This window comes from Colletotrichum gloeosporioides (assembly GCF_011800055.1).
Source record: "Colletotrichum gloeosporioides strain Lc1 chromosome Unknown consensus_28, whole genome shotgun sequence".
NCBI lineage: Eukaryota > Fungi > Ascomycota > Sordariomycetes > Glomerellales > Glomerellaceae > Colletotrichum > Colletotrichum gloeosporioides.
This window is the reverse complement of record NW_025544673.1, coordinates 334,349-352,610: the sequence shown is the minus strand read 5'-3', so window position 1 is coordinate 352,610 and position 18,262 is coordinate 334,349. Positions and strand designations below refer to the sequence as shown.

The following is an 18,262-nucleotide window of genomic DNA, read 5'->3' as shown; positions in this document are numbered from 1 at the left end:
GAATTTAGGAAATTGAAGTCGGAGGACAGCTCGGCTCCAAATCCCCCAACTCGGGACTAAGTTTCAGAGGAAACCAAATGTGCAGACTGCCTTAGAAGTCCACTTCTGGCGATCAAAGCCAAGTGTAACCCGTTTACTACACTGATGGCCTGATCCAAATAAATATGAAATCAGCTGTAAGTCCTTCTCTTAGCATCCTTGCAGCTCAGGTTGATCGGCGATATACCTCCGGTTCACAACAGGACCGAGCCAGTTCGCATGTAAGTCCCGTCTGGCCTTTTTCGAAATGGTACAAAAAGTCGGGTTGCTCATTGGCTACGTTGAACCATGGATAGCATAAGTAGTGCTCTCACCAGGAGCATTCCCCGGAGATTGTGAGTTGGTTGCGAGTCAACAGACTTCGGGCGGAATGTTCCACAGAGGCGTAGATGGGGCAGGATGACGATGAGATTGACATCGACTGACCCTCGTAGTCTCGAGGTTTCCGTTACTTGAGCGAGGGTTAATTGAGTTGTCAAACTGTAGGCCTCAGGTCCTGGGGGAATGATAGAGTGTCTGAGTTGGTGGATATTTCTTTCTGTATCCAGACATCAGAATTGTTCTATCTGCGGCCAGTGTCCCGCCGTCAGTTCCCGAGGGCCGACACTGGGAGTGACGTTGTTGACTTGGTTTCCATGGCTCCACTAAGGGTCCCTATTTTCTTCCAGTGCGGCGATTCAGCAGGCTCCAGTACGATCGCGGAGTCGGCCAATCAGAGACAATCATCAAGCCAGACGCACACGCCAAAGCAGGTACGTACCGGAACCGGGACCAACGCGCTGGAAGTATCTCAGTGCTCCTGGTGCCCCTTCCGCCGCCTCAGCTGGCACGGCTGCACAGCTGCAGAGAGCCTGCACGCCGCACCACCGGGGAGCCACTTAGAGCCGCCTAGAGCCAATGAGGCCTGACAAACCGCTCCCGACTTCAGTGAGGTGAGTGAAAGGTGAGAGGTGAGCTACCTACACTTAGCACCACCCAGAGTAAAGGAGCTGCTGCTGGTGGTCCGTGCTTGGCAGATGCAGCAACCTTGTGTTTTTTTCGACAAGACCCAATCGATTGATGCTTCGTCACTCTCACATATTTGCTAAATCCGCTTTGGAGTCTGCCACCTACGTCCCTGGCACTCCGCTTTCCCTAACAATACCTTAGGCCGCAGAATTCATCCTCGAAATGTTTTTCTGATCCTCCTCCATCCACCGAATCGAACATCATCACCCTCCACGGCGACCCCGAATACCACCACCTCCTTCGCGCCCGGTCGCTCGAAACATCACCATGTTTTCTCCCTCCGCGAGCGAGGGCGGCCCTGCCACCGCCACGCGAAGCAGAAGACGCCAGCGGCCCGTGAGCAATGAGAGCCTCGCTCAACAACCCAAGGCCAAGCGCCAGCGTCTCCCTTTGACCGAGCAGACCTTCACCAACCCCGATGTATCGAACGCGCCTGCCCCGGAGATGTACGAGGTCAAGTCCGACAAAGTTGCGACGCTCGACGTGCGGCAAGACGGCATCGAAAACCACCACCCCATCACGCCCACGCCGAGGAAGGAGCTCAGCGTGCGCGCGAAAAAGCCCAAGGGCGGCGAAAGACCTACCAAGGGTGATGGAAGCGTTGTTTTGGTAGGTCTCACCTCGGTCGCATTGCGTCCTCGACCGCTGCTAACAATTTTCCAGACGACGAATAACGCCTACACCGTGAGCAAACTCCCTGCGCTTCCAGACCGCATCCGTGCGGATGCTTCAGGTACGTTCTCTACAATCTACGCGCCCACTCCCACCTAACCCTCCGTGAAGCTCAGCAACATGGCGATGTCTTCTCGAACGGATACGCCCTTAGCTTGACCCATACACACGCCATCGTCTGGCCATACACGAACCCTGCCCAATCCCCCGAGACATTCACCTTCGCTCTGCCATATCCCTCGAAGCACACTTCAGAACCTCTTCCTTTGGGCTGTCTTGTCTCGCCATCAGCTTCCTCTACAGAGCCCGGCCTGGTGGTTGTCATGCCCGTGAGTGGAAAAATTGCGTACTGGGAGTCCATCTCGAGCGCGGCAACTCTGGATTTCATCCGCCAACAACGACATGGTGTGGAGGGTTCAATATCTGGCATGTACTCGGGCGAGAGAGTCATTCAGATCACCAATGCCGAGTCCGCCGGGTTCGTCCTTGCCTTTACGAGCGGCAGGCTAGCGTACATGAGCGTTCGCGACGGTCACGGCCGACCCACGATTTCGGTCCAATTCCTCCGCACGAGCCTGGGACCCGCGGCCGGAGGACTTCTCGGAAGCATTCGTCATGCTCTCACGCACACCGCTGGACGCGGGGATATTGCCGCAGTACGGGCAGAACGCACCACTCGCGTCGGCGAACGCAATGTTGTTGCTGCTACTCTCAAGGGGAGGCTGCACGCATGGAGAATCCACCGCGGAGGACACCACGACACGATTGTTGAGGCGGACATGCAAGAAGAGATCATCGACGCTATTCGCGAAGTTGATCCATCGAGCGGAGAATTCCACCACGACACCTTCGAGGTTGTCGACCTTGCGTTTGTGCCAAAGGGCTTGGACGCCAAGTACCGGGACATGAGCAGGCTCAGCAATGCCATGGCCTCAGACGACATCAACTTGCAGCACCTCGTCTTGCTTGTTAGTCTTACAAAGAAGAAAGAGTCGCACTACTCCCTCGTTGAAGTCATCCTCTCGCCGTCCTCAGCGCAGGTTGGTATGGTCCGGCCTATCACCTCTTACAAAGTGCGCTACAGCCCGGCGAACCCACTGCAGGCCGCGAGACCTCGCCTGTACCTTCCCCGGCCCGCTCTGGTTGCTTTCGTTGTGTTCGACAAGGCAGTTGTGGTCGCGTCAATTGGTGTTCCCCCGGAGTCACCCGACTCGCAGCTCCAAGAGGATAATCACATCATTCCTCCTACGTATGAAGATGTGATCAACCTCTCCGACAACAACCAATCAGAGATTCTTGGCTCGGGCTTCGAAGAGCCTCACAACGGCAGCGAAGAATCAAGAATTCAGCGCCAAAAAACCAAGAACCCATCAGTCGTTCTCATCGTGCGTGGCACAGGCGTTGTGCGATTGATGACAACAGACATAGACAGATTCGGCAGCGACAAGCCCCCGAAAGTCACACCGAAGAGCAAGCTAGAGCAAGCCGTTTTCTTCGGCAACAAGACAGATACCCCGTTGGTTTTCGATGGAAGGAAAGGAGTCCAGTTCTCTGACAACGAAATGGCGGAAGCTGCACTACAGTTGAGCCATGAGATTATGAGCTCATCAACACCGCACATCTCGACAGTACCAGCATCTCTGGAAGACAACCTCAGCAACCGCGTGATTGCCCTGGAACGCTTGATGGCTCATCTGAAGCACATGAAGGTCAACTTGGACAGGCGGACCCGATGGCTTTTGCTTTCTCATGCTGAGAAGATGATGGTCGCCACTATTCTCTGGAAGAAGCACGAGATTTTTACGAATGAACGACCCGCAAACGATAAGAAGGATTTGGTTGCGGAGATCGTCGAGTTCATCCACCAAGACGACAAGACGACCCCCAACCGGAACGTTGGAGAGCTTGACCGCGTGAGACACTGGTTCATTCACGATGTGGGCAGACTTGAGATTTTCATTGCTTGGGCATATGAAGTGATCAAGTACATGTACAAGGATCATCTGATGGACGACGTTCGCATCACTCGTCTCATGTACGAGGCTCAGCAAGTGAACTTGGTGGCGCTCATGACGGCTTTGAACTACCGACAAGAGAGGCTGGCTTTCTACGGACTTGAGGATGAGGAGCTTGACCTCGGTATCCTTCGTGACAATTACGAAGGCCTTTCTGAGCCATGGACCGGCTGCCACTACATCACGAACAATCTCAAGCGGTTGCTTGAGTTGAGCCATACATGGCTTGACCAGTACTACCCCCCGAAGGAAAAGACCAAGGACAAGTCCAAGCAACCGGATCCTGCTCTGCTTGAGAAGATCAACAAGGAGATTTCTAATCTGACCGACCAGTACTTGGTGTCTCTACTCGAGGCCTCTCGATGGAATTCCGCTCAACTCGATGCCAAGACACAAAAATGGTCGGAACACTTGTCGAAGCTTTACGATTCCGATCGTAACGACAAGGTGCTTTCACTTTTGCGACTTGGCAAGTGGGACGAGAGCATCAACATTGCCGAGAAGCATCGCTGTTGGAGGGCCCTTGCTTTGGCTATGATTGAGCAAATCAATTCTCTTAGGACAGAGGCTACTATTTCGCGATCACAAGTCGAGGCTCGTGAACTCAACAACAAGGCCGAGGCGAGGGAAAAGCAGATTGGCCAATACTTCGATAAGTACGGAGAGGCCTTCGCTTTTCCTATGTACGAGATCTTGTTGGACGGTGCCGGCGTACAGGCAGTACTGGACTTCCAGTATGACAACCATGCGTACAGGACAAAGTTCCTCCGCCAGAAGCCTGAGCTCGCCAGAATATCTTGGATCAACGATGTCCAAGGCGAGGACGACATCGACCATGCTGCGGAGACTCTACTTAACCTCGGCCTGACCCGCGAGCAGCAAGTCTGGAACAAGAAGATTGAGCTCAGTCTTGGCAAGCTTGCGCTGATGGCTGAGTCTCCAGAGCCCTCAACTCCCGACCTCTTCGGACTCAAGCGAGCAGCCAGCAGTGATATCAAAGAACCCAAGAACGATGAGAAGCTGGATACCATCGACAACCAACTTGGGCTGATCAGGATCCAGGACCAGCTGTACGCGCAGGTCTTCCCTTCAATCCAAACGGCGGTCGACGAGACGGCTGAGGTTCAGCTTGCGATGGAGAACCATTGTGTGCAGATTCCCAAGAAGCAGAAGGCTCTGATTCAAGTATTTGAGAACAGCATGCGTCGACTCGTTAGGCACGAGGCGCTCGATGCTCTGTCTCTCATTGATCTGCTTACACTCATCAACCTTCCGGCTGAGACCGCTGCTGAGATCGCAGACCCTTTCTACCTTGCCCTGTTGGCCGCTTCGTTCGGCCTCAATGGCGAGGAGCTTAAGAAGGCCAAGCGCCTCATCTGGAGACGATGCTTCATCCGAGATGACTGGACGACGATCAACGACACCCAATTGAAGGACGACTTGGCTGTGGAGGAGAAGATCACAAGCACGGCACTCTTTAGCGCATTTGCCTCTTGCTACCAGCATCGTGAGTGTTACCATCTCAATAAACCGTACTTCCGTGCTAATAATGCAACAGAGACAATTGACAACCCGTTCCAGCCCTTCCGACCATCGGACGCGCTGGGTGCCTTCACCGAGGACCTGGACTCTCGTTTCGACATTATGGAAAAGTCTTACAGGGACAAGCTCCTCGACGCCATGAAGTGGGAGGACTCCGTGTTGCGCAAGTACATTGAGAAGGCGCGTCTGGAGGAATGGACGCGCACGACGGCCGAGTCGGCCGAAGCGCTGGTTGCGGAAACCGTGGACGAAGCCACGCGGGCTGCCACCGAGGAGCTTCCGGATCAGCACACGAACGGAAAGGCGAACGGCATCCACTGAGACGCGTACCGGGTTGTGGGAGGAGGCTAGCTAGCTAGCCACACATGTCATCCCGCGATGAAGACCTATTTCTTTGTTTTGCTAATCTTGGGGTTGTTTGTATTATAAGCCTCCAGGGCTTCATTGGGGTTGTCTCGCCTCCACGGTGCCACGGCATGAGGCCACATTTTTTGTTTCGCACACTTTAACTACACACATTCATGATGACATTGGGATGGATGGCATGGAAGGCGGGGATGGGCTGGGGTTATCAGGGGGGTTTCCCTCTCTCTTTTCCAATAGGCTCTCTCTCTATTTTCTTTGAAAGAAAAAACACGCACACACAAACACAAGGAACGAAACATCAGATATCATCAACAGCAAACGCGTAAGAGAACAAAAGTGTGGGTCGGGCGCTACTTTTTTGGTGTTTTGGGAGACAGGTATCTGTCAAGTAATTCAATCTAGAAGAACCTTTCCTCGTTTCGTTGACGGGATCTAGGATACAAAAGTCCCGTAACCTGTTTGTACATCATTCCGAGGGTTTGGATATCGTCGTCTGCGTGTAGCATGTTTCGACACTGACGTTGCTAATGGACCTTTAACGTGTAACGGCCTGCAACTTGAAGTCGTGGCCATAGTACCTGCTATATCTGAGGACGTTTTGAAGTGGTGGGGGGTTTTGTTGCGTGGTCTATCCATCCCTCTCTCTCCCTCGGACTTTGACATCCACGACTAAGCGGGAGCTCTGACCAGATTAAGTGGGCGTCGGTTCTACGTCTGACAATTCTTAATACAAAACAGTACACGTCTTTAAGGGTCCAGTCCATATATCTCTTGTGTTTCTCAGAGATGGCATGTTTCGAGAGATCGGATGCGGAGTGGGGGATAAAGAATCAGAAGCCAGCTTCTAGAAAGGCTTCTTGCACGTTTTCTGTTGAGGTCTGAGACGGCGGACGGAGACGGAGGGGACGGATGGGAAAGTTTACCGCGCTCGCTCTCGCGGTCAAAGTGCGATGATTCCGGCAGGGGCAGAAATCGGAGGACCGAGGCTCGCTCTGCAAGCATATCCTTTTCTTATCCCACCAACTTCCTTCCGCCGGTTTTACCATCCGGCAACTTTGACAAGACGAGGCACGATTCATGCCGCCGTTGGGGGGAGAGAGGGGGTTGAGTGAGGGAGGCGAAAAAAATATGAGAAACGCGTTGCGCGCGCGCAGAGATACAGATACGTCATTCACATGGATGAAAGAGCAAGCTGCGCCCGTGCCGAGGAGAATGAAAGGCGCTCTATCCTTGGGCGGGCATTACTCACCGCGGCGGGACTCGTTGGCTTTCTTGAGACATGACTTGCTAACTTTAAGAGTGTGTCTTGTCAGCGAGCTTGATTCGTCACGGGCGAGTATTGTTGCGGCGTTAGCTTCGTCGTGTAAGTTATGGTCACGACGGGGAGCGAGACATGCAGTGTTCGCCAGCTATCGTCGAGAGGATGGTGCCATGGGTTTTCTAAGCAGCATTCTGCTTCTTCGACCTATGTGTGTTCACGAGCTTCCAGAGAGCGATAGTGCTATGGGTTAGGACGGGCTGGGCTTGAGACGGGAATTGGTGATTGGATGACGGGTTGGTGGAGGGACGCGGGGAGGCCTGTGTGCGGTTGAGACTCGCGAGAGTTGTAGGGAGATGGATCAGCGTTTCATTTGAAGCCTGGCGAATATCTCCGATGGCGAGGGAGAGCCAGCTGACGGGGATCGGGGGGGCAGAAGTGAAACCGTAGGGCGGGAGGGAGACTGAATGAGTGGCTCCTCAAGACGCCTCTCTCGACGGGATGGTGGGAAGAAGACATCGGATGATGGGTGATGGGCTCTGTTTTCTTTGGTTGTGTTGGGAAGGCGGGTGGGAAGCCGCCCGACAGCCTGCAGCGCGAAGGGCAAGCCGTAACGAACGACAGTTGCAAGCGGTCTCCAACCAACCTGTGTGGCACTGTTGCCAAGGGGAAGGGGGCAGCTGGTTGACAGCCACCGACTTGTTCTCTGCAGAAGGAGAAGAAGAAAAACAGAGGTCAACATGGAACGGGGCGGGCTTTCACCGCATCTCGGGCGGCACCTCGGCGGTGGGAACCTAGCATGCCGGGCTCTGACGCCGCTGCAGGTCCAAACCGGGATGGGCAAGGAGCTGCTTCAGGAGACGAGGCCATTGGACAGCGGCGCCTTCAGCACCTGCAACGGCTGCAGGCAGGCGGATTCCTCTCGTTGGTGATCTTGCGTTTTTTTCCCTTCTGGACCCCGTTGAAGCGGACTTTTTTTGGTTCGTTGCGTTGAGTAGGCGACGGCCTGGTGAATGGCTGACCGATGGACGTTGTCAGGGTGGGTTGACCTAGGCGTTTTAGCACACTGCTTTTCTGCATTTGAGTTGCCGAGCATGAGAGTTTTAATGATTTATGCTGCGGGCTATGTACATCTGCGCATCTCGAGGTACAAAGTTCATGCCAAGCAGATGCCGTAGTGTAGGCACAGAGTTAGCGTCCGCAGGCAGCCTTATTGGATCTACTGTGGGCAGGCTACAGCTCTGGCGAGGCCTCAATAGCTTATCTGACCGTGGCACAGTTGCCGGCAACCGGTTCTGCTAACTCGGTATGCGGAACTCAGCCCGAGTCGAGCAGAAGAATTGTCGCCAGGTGCGCTTGTCGCTTTGTTGGCGACATGTCATGTTTGCTTGCGTGCTTCCATCGAGGTAAGGCACATCTAGTACTCGTAGGCTGAGAGAGAGGACGCCGAGGCTGTACGGACGCCCCCCTTTTTTTTTTTTTTTTTTTTTTTTTTTTTTTTTTTTTTTTTTGGTTTTCCCNTTTTTTTTTTTTTTTTTTTTTTTTAGTATCGTTTGTTGTTTGGCTTGCCCTCGACCGTCTGCTGTCCTGGCTGTCTCCCGTCTCCCTCGAAAGGGGTCGTCGACCGGATAACAAGTGGCTAGCAGGAGCACGGGAACAAAGCGAGGAATGCAGCCATTGAAGCAGACATCCGCTAAGCCGTCAGCGGACCTCGATCCCCGCACAGGGCATACGCCGTGCATTTTCTAGGGTCGTTTCTAGCGCGACCTTCCAGTGCTGCTTTGGCTTGGCTTGATATGTATCGCAATGCTCCACGGCAGAAGAACTCGATGTGATTTATTCCACCCGGCAGCCTGGACGGGACAGGCGCAGCCAGAGTTCCCCTTGTCCTCTGGCGCGTCGTTCGGCTATCCGTTGTTGGTGCTTAGTGCCTACCGTGAGTGACCCTGGCCTGGAGCGGTGTCAGTGTCCCGTTTGTCTCCCCGTGGCTGGCAGACGAGGCAGGCACGACAGACACAGCAGAACCTGCGAACCTGTCAGACGGACGGCTCGCGGGTGGCTGGATGGTTAATCATCAGACGAGCGATGATGCAGTGGGCGCTGGGCTTTCGCACTTTCGCACTTTCGAGATAAGTCAGATCTTCAAATAGGAGAGAGAGGGAGCGACGAGAGGCAGAAAAAGGGGAGTAGCGTTTAATTTAGATTTCTCATGAGACGAGACGAGACGAATACGGCGTGGGTTCTTCAACAAGGTCATATATCGTAGGCGAGGATACGGACGGCGCCAGAGCAAGCAGCAGGCGGACAGACGGACCAGCGAGCGGTATTTGAGGTACACAACTCCTGCTGTAATGCTGTATCCGTATGCTGTAATGGTTGAGAAACAGAAGTTGGGACGCGAGACGTCCCGTCGCGGTTGAAAGAGAACTGGAAGATCGTACTGCAAAATTGGGGCGACTGGGGGACGCTGTAGGCGACCCGAAGAAGAAGTTGGCTCCGGTACATGCGAAATTGGTGGGAAATTGGAGGTGACGACAAGTACCTTGCTCTTTTTTTTACCTACTGGTTTGGTCCTTGGCAGCGACGTTTCCACTTCCGCTGCTCACCTCAGAGGCAAGGTACATGTCTAGGAGGGAAGGTACATTTGCTACGTCCCTGGCGGGAGTGGACTTTTCCGGTACGTACCTGGTGTCTTTCTCTTCTATTGACCAATGATTTGCGAACGCACCTCAGGCACTAATGCCTTTTCCCCCTTTGTCGAGGTTGGACGCCGCTGCCATCCAATGGCCTGTGCTCGTCAGTGTCGGCTCGTCTTGTTATGGTCTGCTCAGGCCAGTAGCATAAAGGCAACGTCCAGGGCAAGTCGTCCAGCAGCATCCGTACCGCACTGGTACCTTAGGGAGTCAGCCGGCCGGGGCCAGCGGCCAGCGGCCAATGTGAGTGTCGTATGCGACACTCACTTTCAGCATAAGGTAAGTGAATCAGGAAGGCTCCCGAGCCAGCAGAGCCCAGCGGCAGCCAACTCGGGACTGCCGTGGTATTTGTCGTACTCCAGACGCGAGTTATCCTGATCTTCCATCTCGTCCAATCCGGCGAGGATGGGAATCTGGGAATCTGGGAATCATGGAAAGACACGGATCAAGAGTTGGGCAGCCGTGCGATTCCGCGACGGCCCCTCGTCCATTGAAATTAGATCTAATCCCCCCTCTCCAAAGTTCAACCACCGGCGGCCACCCGCACGTTCGTGGCTCTCTCTTCTTGCCGCGCCCCTGCCTTCCCGGCCGCCGCCTCTCACTTTCCCAAACCTGGCCCTGGACCGCCTACCGTACCGCCGTAGACTCTGACCTGGACCTGGACCTGGACCTGGACCTGGACCTTGACAGTGACCCGGACCTGATCTGACCCCTTCCATTGATCCATCCCCCTTCCTCAGTTCCTTCTCTCACTGAAAAGTCAAGTGTGGGCCGTCGTGAACGATACATGGCAATTTTGGCCTGGGGAAGTTGAGGCGTCGCTTGTAATTTCATCTGGCCCGTTGACGACACCCTCTAACGAACTGCCTCTTGAGCTGCCTTCTCCCGCCTTTTTTCTTCCTGTTCTCTCTTTCCTTTCCCTTCCCCCCTCCGGCTTCCCCCCAATCGCTCTTCCTCGCCGCGACAAGCCTGATCGGAGACGATTCAACGGCCATCCGACAACGGCGAGATACGACTCAGCCCTCGCACCGCCTCCCTTCCGTCCCCCGAGACAAGGCATTCCACCAGTGACGAACGGGAAATAGGAGTATTGGAATTGGATTGGACGATTCCTCGAAAGGAGCCTATCAGCACCAGGCACCAGCAGCAAACGGCGGCATCCGGAGAAAACAGAAATAGGTCACTTGGGCCAAGGAAGAGACAGCGACGGCATCAAACAGGCACCGAGGTGAGTAAGAACCACCAGGGACGGGAGGCTGAGATGCAGATGCACCCGGCTGCGGTCTGCACAAGCACAATTCAACGCCTTGGATACCTACCTCCTCCTGCCGCTCAGCACAACCACGCACGCAAAACTGCCCCCTGCACCGCTGTTCCCTGCACATCACACACCCTGGAAAGATTTCAGCTTCGGCCTCAGGCCGCCGCAGCTGGCGACTCGTGTCTCCCAGTTCAGTCCACCTCACCTTGCCTCACCACAGCGCAGCCTCTGCTCGCCCAGCAGCAAGCAAGCTAAGGTACGGATAGCAAGCAGCAGGTGCCCAGCCAAGTCCGGGCCGGCACCGAGCCAACAACAGGCGAGTTTGGGCGCCGAACCTGAGGAGCTCCCAGCTGCCTGCCAGTTCCCGCCCGTCGCATAGCACCACTACCTCGCTCCATTTGCACTGCACCGCCAGTTGTGGGCCACTCACCCGACGCCAATCCTGCCAGTAGCAGGCCTTGAACCCCCAAAAGCCTAGCAGCCCAGCCCGGTCCAGCCCATCCCGTTCCCTTCGCACTCCCCGTGCAGTGCATGTGGTCCGGGGGCGGATTACCCACTATAATCACTCGTCTGCGGCTGCCATCCGTCCCTCTGTCCCAAAATCCGTCCATTCTCTCCCCCATCCATCCTTCCTCTCAAAACCTCTCTCCCAGCAACCACAACCACACACCACCACCCCCTTCCGATTCCGTCGAACTGATTTCGCCCCCCGAAGAATCGGCCCAAATGGGCTTACGAACACCCTCATAGATAGCTGACCGCGTCTCAAAGCATCTTTCAGATATCGCCTTTGGTTTTAATTTTTTTTTTCCCTACCTCTCCTCCCTTTCCTCGTAACCGAGCGATACCACACCGACTCTGGGACGATTGAACCGACTCTCCTCGACGCCACACCCTCGACTCTGTCCGTAACAGGACCAAGCCTCCGACCGCGATGGCTTCCTCGTCGAGCAACGTTGTCGGCGTACACTACCGCGTCGGCAAGAAGATCGGAGAGGGTTCCTTTGGAGTCATTTTCGAGGGCACCAACCTCCTGAACAACCAGCAGGTTGCCATCAAATTCGTACGTCGCTGAGGCATCTCCATCGTCCACCGCGTCGCCAATCGCCTCGCCGTGGCCTCACATTCGAGAAACAAAAGACTGATGCCAGTTGAACTGTAGGAGCCGCGTAAGAGCGATGCTCCCCAATTGCGAGATGAGTATCGCACGTACAAGATTCTCGTTGGATGCCGTGAGTCCCTCTCCCGCACGTGCCCGGCGACGCACCGCTGACGCTTCCCCCCAGCTGGCATTCCCAATGTCTACTACTTCGGACAGGAGGGTCTGCACAACATCCTAGTCATCGACTTGCTCGGTCCCTCTCTCGAGGACCTTTTCGACCACTGCGGCAGAAGGTTCACGATCAAGACTGTCGTCATGGTCGCCAAGCAGATGGTACGTAGACACGTAAGGCGGCACTGGACGACAGCAAGAAGCTGACCGTAGATCCCAGCTCTCGAGGGTGCAAACCATCCACGAGAAGAACCTCATCTACCGCGATATCAAGCCCGATAACTTCCTGATCGGCAGACCGGGCACCAAGGCTGCCAACGTCATTCACGTTGTCGATTTCGGTATGGCGAAGCAGTACCGTGACCCCAAGACGAAGCAGCACATTCCCTACCGCGAGCGAAAGTCCCTTTCCGGCACCGCCAGATACATGAGTATCAACACCCATTTGGGCCGCGAGCAATCCCGACGCGACGATCTCGAGGCCCTCGGTCACGTTTTCATGTACTTCCTCCGCGGCGGCCTTCCCTGGCAGGGTCTTAAGGCTGCTACCAACAAGCAGAAGTACGAGAAGATTGGCGAGAAGAAGCAGACGACGCCAATCAAGGACCTTTGCGAAGGCTTCCCCGAGGAGTTCAACAAGTACCTGACGTACGTCCGCAACCTCGGCTTTGAGGATACCCCCGACTACGACTACCTCCGCGAGCTCTTCACACAGGCCCTGAAGAACACGGGCGAGGTCGAGGACGGCGAGTACGACTGGATGAAGATTTCCAAGGACTCGGGCAAGGGATGGGATGCCATGAAGGGCCACAACCCCGGATATCTGCACAACCCAAATGCTCGACCCGGCCCGTCCCAGATGGAGCTGCACAGCGGCCATCGGGGCGGTGCTGCGACCCCCCACAACCAAGCACAGAACCTTACTGTCGGCCGTTTAAACGCCGCGCAACCCCCGCCTCCTTCTCCGATCAAGCAGATGGCGAAATCGAGAGGTCAGCCAAACGCCCCCGGCGCACTGAATGCGAACCGGGGCAGCGGAGCCGGGGGTCTCCGGGACATGGCCACTCCCACCGGCTCAACTCAGGCCCAGTTTCAGAACAGCAACCGCAACCTTCCTCAGAACGTCCCTCAGCAAACACCGATGAACCAACAGCAGGCCCAGCCTAACGCCCGGCCAGCTGAGCCTCAGCCAACAGGCTTCCAAAAGTTCATGAAGGTGCTCTGCTGCGGTATGTGAATCCCGACGTCCATCTTCTCCACCTAGTCACTGACAACAATGCAGGTTAGATACATAGACTCTGTTCTTGGTTGTGTTGCATGCAAGGCAGCAAAGACAACTGTCCGTCTTCTATATAGCTGCCCACTGGACAAACAAACGCCAGATGTCGGACGGATGTACGAATGATCTCAGGCGGCCACACCTGAGTCGGTTGACAACTTTGGCACCCTTGCCACTCCTCCCCTTTGTCCACCATTCTTCATCTCCTTCCGACGACTCCTTTCCTCGAGCTACACTTTTTTTCCGCATGACGACAACGGAGTAGCACAGAGCATCACTGGCTATTCCGGGATAATGACGAACACAAGCCTTTCTTTCTGGTTTTCTCTTCACCCGCGCAATGACGTCCTCTTTTTTTCCGGAACCGTTTCGGGGCATCATAAAATCACTGGCATGGAACTCTCGACTTGGGGATTGGGACCTTCTTTCGAAGAACTTTCTGTTTCTAAGGAGAGAAACAAAAACATACAACTTGATAATGTACAGCGCAGCACGGCGCAAGGCGGTTGCAGGGGTTTAGCATTGGGTCAGGGTTCTGCGGCACGTTTTCGTTGAGTTGATAATAGGGCTGGCCGTGCAGGGGCAGCTTGAGGCGAACGCGTTGTTGGGGAGGTCTATGACGACAGGGGGTTGCAAGGTTTGGGGAGAGACGTTGCGAGAGAAGTTGTGTGGAGGCCGATAGACAGTGGAGAGGGATACAATGGATATGAAACTTTACACCACTTGAACATACAGATTGACTCCTTTCTTTGCGTTGTGAACATGACCAGAGGCTTGTCAACCTTTGAATCGTTGCATGAAGCCACTCCAGCAATCTTCCCACCAGGTTCTATCTAGGTCGAAGTTGATCACAATCATCAAGTGTTCTCTTTTCTTCGAGTGGTTCTCAGGAGCCTTTGGAGGTTTCCTTACACAGCATAAAGGAGTCTTGCAAAGAGGCATCAAAGAGAGCGCCGCCTTATACCTTCGTCTCTTGTTCGAGAGCAGCCTTTGGACGAAGGGGGGGCAGATGATTGGAGAGGGAGGATTGAGCATGTTTCTACAGCATCATGAGAGCCCCAGCTTAGCTAGCATCGTGGCAGTATTTCTCCCGTCCTAGATAGGTGTATGTTTCCTGCCGTCTTCACACTTGCTGCTTCTACTGAGTCGACGCGGACGTTTTACCGCACACTGGGGACAAGACTTTTAAGCGACGGCGAACGGTCTTGGCTCAGGGATCATCTGGACCTCTGTCCAACGTCCACCTCCTTTCCGAGCAACTAGATGCAAGTCTCGATGCACATCAGCCTTGCATTCGAAGCAGTCCGTACTTCATCCAGCCTCCCGGTCTCTGCTCCGCTTCAGCTACGGATGAGCCGGCTGAACTCGTTCGTGGGAGCGTTTTATCTTCCAGGTCTCCAGACCTGGCACGCAGCAAGGGGGCGCCGTTTCTCTCATCTGAAAGACTGTAATGACGTCCACTCCCAAAGCTTCCGAGCCGGGGTGAGAAGGAAAGGGGAACGGGGGGCCGTTCCGGGGTGAAGAGGGCGGGCCGGCAGCACCAAGCGAGATGAATCTTCATTTTGCATCGCCGGGGCGAGCGTCCCTTTTGCAGTGAAGGTTGCTCGTTTGGGAAAATGCGGTCTGGAGAGTATGTGTAGGTGCTTGTTTCGCCTTTGCAGAGCGAAAGAGGCGGGGTTTGTTCTGGCAGCTGTTGTCGATGCCACTCGGTCTTGGAAGGGGTTTAATGAAGTTAGATGGCAACAGTCACATGGGAGGGGGGATGGATTGGAGCTTGAAGATTTCAAGGTCAGCCGGGCGTGTTGAGATCGTTTTCGGGGTAGTTTTCAGGGGGGATGGAGACACCAATATCGCGGAGTTGAAATCTGCGTTTGATAGGCGCTCTGTTGTGTGCGTCACTCTTGGGGGCGGTGCTTTCTTTCATTTGAACTATTACATATCAAATGAATTGATCGACCTGTATTGTATTGGCCGAATTCCGGGTTGTCTGGAGAGTTTCCATCTGTTAGGTAGTGCGATTGATCCTTGACGCTGACGATGGAGATGACTAGACAACGGGGGCGAGTCGCACTGGCAATAGCCGCCACGGCCCCTCATGAAGTTGTGAGTTCCTCCGGCTTTATGAATTCCCTTACAACATTAACGCTGGCGGCCTGTGTCAGGGGAAGGTTTGGTGTCGCTTTTGGCAGGAGTCGCTCATACATCGGCGAGTTCACGACAATGGAGTTCATGGCGAGTTAAGGTGGCAGGGAACAGTCTCCTGTCCCCCAAAGCTCCAAGATTGTCTACATTATTATTCGAGTTTTGTTTGACCAGACTTGGAAGCTATGTATCTTGATGCAATTTTCATTCCCAATATCTTATCACATTGACAAATCCATCGACAGCTGTCCGTTAGGATCTTTGGACAAGTATTGATCCAGAAAGTTCTGCAAGAACCAGTCAGCTACCGACACCAAAAGAACACGTCACCGAAGCACATCAAACTCACCCAGTCTAGATTAGCAGGGTCATTCAGCGCGTTATCCAGAGCCATGAAGTCGACGCCGCCGCCCTGGAACACGTCGACACCCTGTAGCTGGTCGAACCCGTTGCCCACGTCGCCAAACCCAAGATTGATCTGAGGCATGCCTCCGAAGGGAGTTGGCTCGCCGACGAGAGTCACGCTCGAGGCCGCCGTTGTCGAACACGCCGCCACCTTCGTGCCTGTATTCTCTCTGGAACTCAGCCGGCGCAGCATGGCCCTCAACACTGCAGAAGCATGTCTCGCATCCCTGGAACAGTTCGACCGTCCCTCCCAGATCCTGGCTGCCGTTCGGAGAGCGTTCATCTTCCTCTCATAGTCCTCGTCACTGGTGGTTGTAAATCAGCACTCCAAATCCCCGATCAACCGAGAGAAACCACACACCTAGTATCCGTAAACTCCGGGATGTTTTCCAAAACCCGGTTGAGATCCAAGCAAATCACCATGGCGGCGATCATGAAGTCGTGCAGCGTCAAGCTACTCAACATATACCGGTCCTCGAACAACCTGCCGCCAGGGCTCGCCTCGCGGTCAAACTCCTCGTGAAGCTCCAAGATCCGCAGCGCAGCCCGCCGGCACGTCTGCCGCGACTTGTCGTAGCACACCTCGCTCTTGTCCCGGCTCAGGTACGCGCGGTGCAGCACGCACAGCGCCTTCCTGAACATCAGCTCCAGCATCAGCCGCTGCATGATGGTGTAGTTCTGCTCCGAGAACCCCGCGGACGCGATCGGCCGCACGGCGAAGCATGCCGGTAGCTCGGCGCGCCACGTGTGCAGGGCCTCGTCCAGCGCTACTGTGTCCGCGTAGGCGGGCTCCACGGGCGACAGCGTATGCCGGATGACCCGCCGCAGGATCCGGCACAGCTTGGACTTGCAGTGGTAGTAGAGCGACGGGGTCGGGTCGAGCGCGGGGCGCGGAGGCGGCATCGACACGGTCGTCTCGTCAAAGTCCTCGTCCGGGTGGTTCCCCGGCCCGCGGGCGTCGCTGTCGCCCTCGTGAATGATGGCGGGCATGCCCAGCTGAAAGGAGAGCAGCAGGTCGAAGGCCTCGCAGTAGAACCACGTCCGGCGGCGCATCTCGGCCTCGAAAAGCGTGATCTTGTACGAGAGGTGCTTCGGCTCGAGGTGGTAGCCCCGCCGCTGGGCGAGCCTGGTGGCGACGCCGAACATGTTCCACATCACCGGGTCGACGTCCTTGCTCGCGATGTTCCTGGTGTAGGCGACCATCAGCGTCGCTTCCACGGAGTAGGTCTTGGCGGCGAGGTAGTTCCCCTTGATGAGGCACTGCACCGCGCGGCCGGCGTACGCCGAGGGCTCCTTCAGCGGGCTGCTGAGGCCGAGAGACGCGGGGTTGCCTTTGCCCTTGACGATGACGGCAGAGGCAGCGAGGATGGAAAACAGGATGCTTATCCAGAGGAAGCTCGTCCCCTCGGGGTTGGCCCAGAAGGCTTCGGACTCGCGTTGGAAACGGCCGGTATGGATGAACGGAACGGCTGTGAAGCGGGCCTGGAAGTAGATGCCCAGCAGCCTGTTGGTGTCCTGCTGCGAGGGGAGGCTTGCGAGGATCTCCTGGATCGAGACGGAAGGAGAGACGGCCCCGAACAGGAAATCCGGGCCTATGGAGCATGCTGCTGCTTCTGGAGGTTCCGGGGGTGTGGTGTTGTCCGGTTCCAGCGCGGTCTGTATCTCTCGGATGTGATGAAGCAGAGCGGACCAGTGTGTTGCGCCGTAGTACGCAACCTCCCCCTCCGCCGGGGCCGAAGATGGCGACGATTCGTCGTGGCTGGGCTCCGAGTCAGTCGGGGTCGGGCCGGCTTGTGCCATGATGCCCGGGGCGGCGCAGCGGTCTTTGGACGGCCCCGATCCCCCCCTCCGTACAAGGTCCTGGACCATATCTTCCAACTTCTGGAGACGAAGCTGAACCTCCTGGCGGGGCTGCTTTAGCTGCCCGGGGGCGCCATTTTGATTCACATCCTGGGTCGCGTGGGAGATGGCATTTACCTTGCTGCTGTTTGAAGCCCCGGCATTGTTGCTAGGTGGACTGGGGCCGAACCTGCACGCCTCTCCGTCCCCGCGCTTGGTGCATGCCCCGCAGGGAAGCGTGCGGGAGCATTTCAGCTTTCGCGCGCGGCAGGCTAGGCAGGAGACTGGCTGGCGGTTGCGTTTGGTCACTTTGCGGTGCTGGTCCGACAGCGACTGGGCGCGGAAGACGGAGGTGAACTGGGCAATGTCGGACATGATGGGACGTGTCACTCGTCCGGCACGGTCCGGTGCGGGCGGCGAAGACGGGGGACGGGGTCGGGGTGAAGAGTTTCCAATTCGGGACGTCGATG

General features: G+C 55.7%; 4 protein-coding genes across 4 annotated transcripts; 2 read left to right on the top strand and 2 right to left on the bottom strand.

The window, feature by feature from the left end:
- Window positions 1-1,314: 1,314 nt before the first annotated feature.
- Window positions 1,315-5,597, top strand: GCG54_00012006 (Nucleoporin; the record flags this gene model as incomplete). The annotated part of the gene is made up of 3 exons (XM_045411894.1): window positions 1,315-1,656; window positions 1,711-1,780; window positions 1,831-5,597. 3 exons carry the CDS (start codon window positions 1,315-1,317, stop codon window positions 5,595-5,597), a joined length of 4,179 nt encoding a protein of 1,392 aa, XP_045266767.1.
- A 2,097-nt stretch (window positions 5,598-7,694) lies between these two features.
- GCG54_00012005 (uncharacterized protein) lies at window positions 7,695-7,898 on the bottom strand (the record flags this gene model as incomplete). The annotated part of the gene is made up of 1 exon (XM_045411893.1): window positions 7,695-7,898. A coding segment is annotated over one exon (204 nt), but the record flags the coding sequence as incomplete, so codon positions are not given.
- A 3,890-nt stretch (window positions 7,899-11,788) lies between these two features.
- GCG54_00012004 (Casein kinase I-like 1) lies at window positions 11,789-13,364 on the top strand (the record flags this gene model as incomplete). Its single annotated transcript, XM_045411892.1, has 4 exons — window positions 11,789-11,917; window positions 12,017-12,086; window positions 12,141-12,289; window positions 12,348-13,364. 4 exons carry the CDS (start codon window positions 11,789-11,791, stop codon window positions 13,362-13,364), a joined length of 1,365 nt encoding a protein of 454 aa, XP_045266765.1.
- Window positions 13,365-15,769: 2,405 nt separating this feature from the next.
- On the bottom strand, window positions 15,770-18,167 carry GCG54_00012003 (Fusarisetin A cluster transcription factor fsa6; the record flags this gene model as incomplete). The annotated part of the gene is made up of 3 exons (XM_045411891.1): window positions 15,770-15,835; window positions 15,898-16,258; window positions 16,315-18,167. 3 exons carry the CDS (start codon window positions 18,165-18,167, stop codon window positions 15,770-15,772), a joined length of 2,280 nt encoding a protein of 759 aa, XP_045266764.1.
- Window positions 18,168-18,262: the final 95 nt, after the last annotated feature.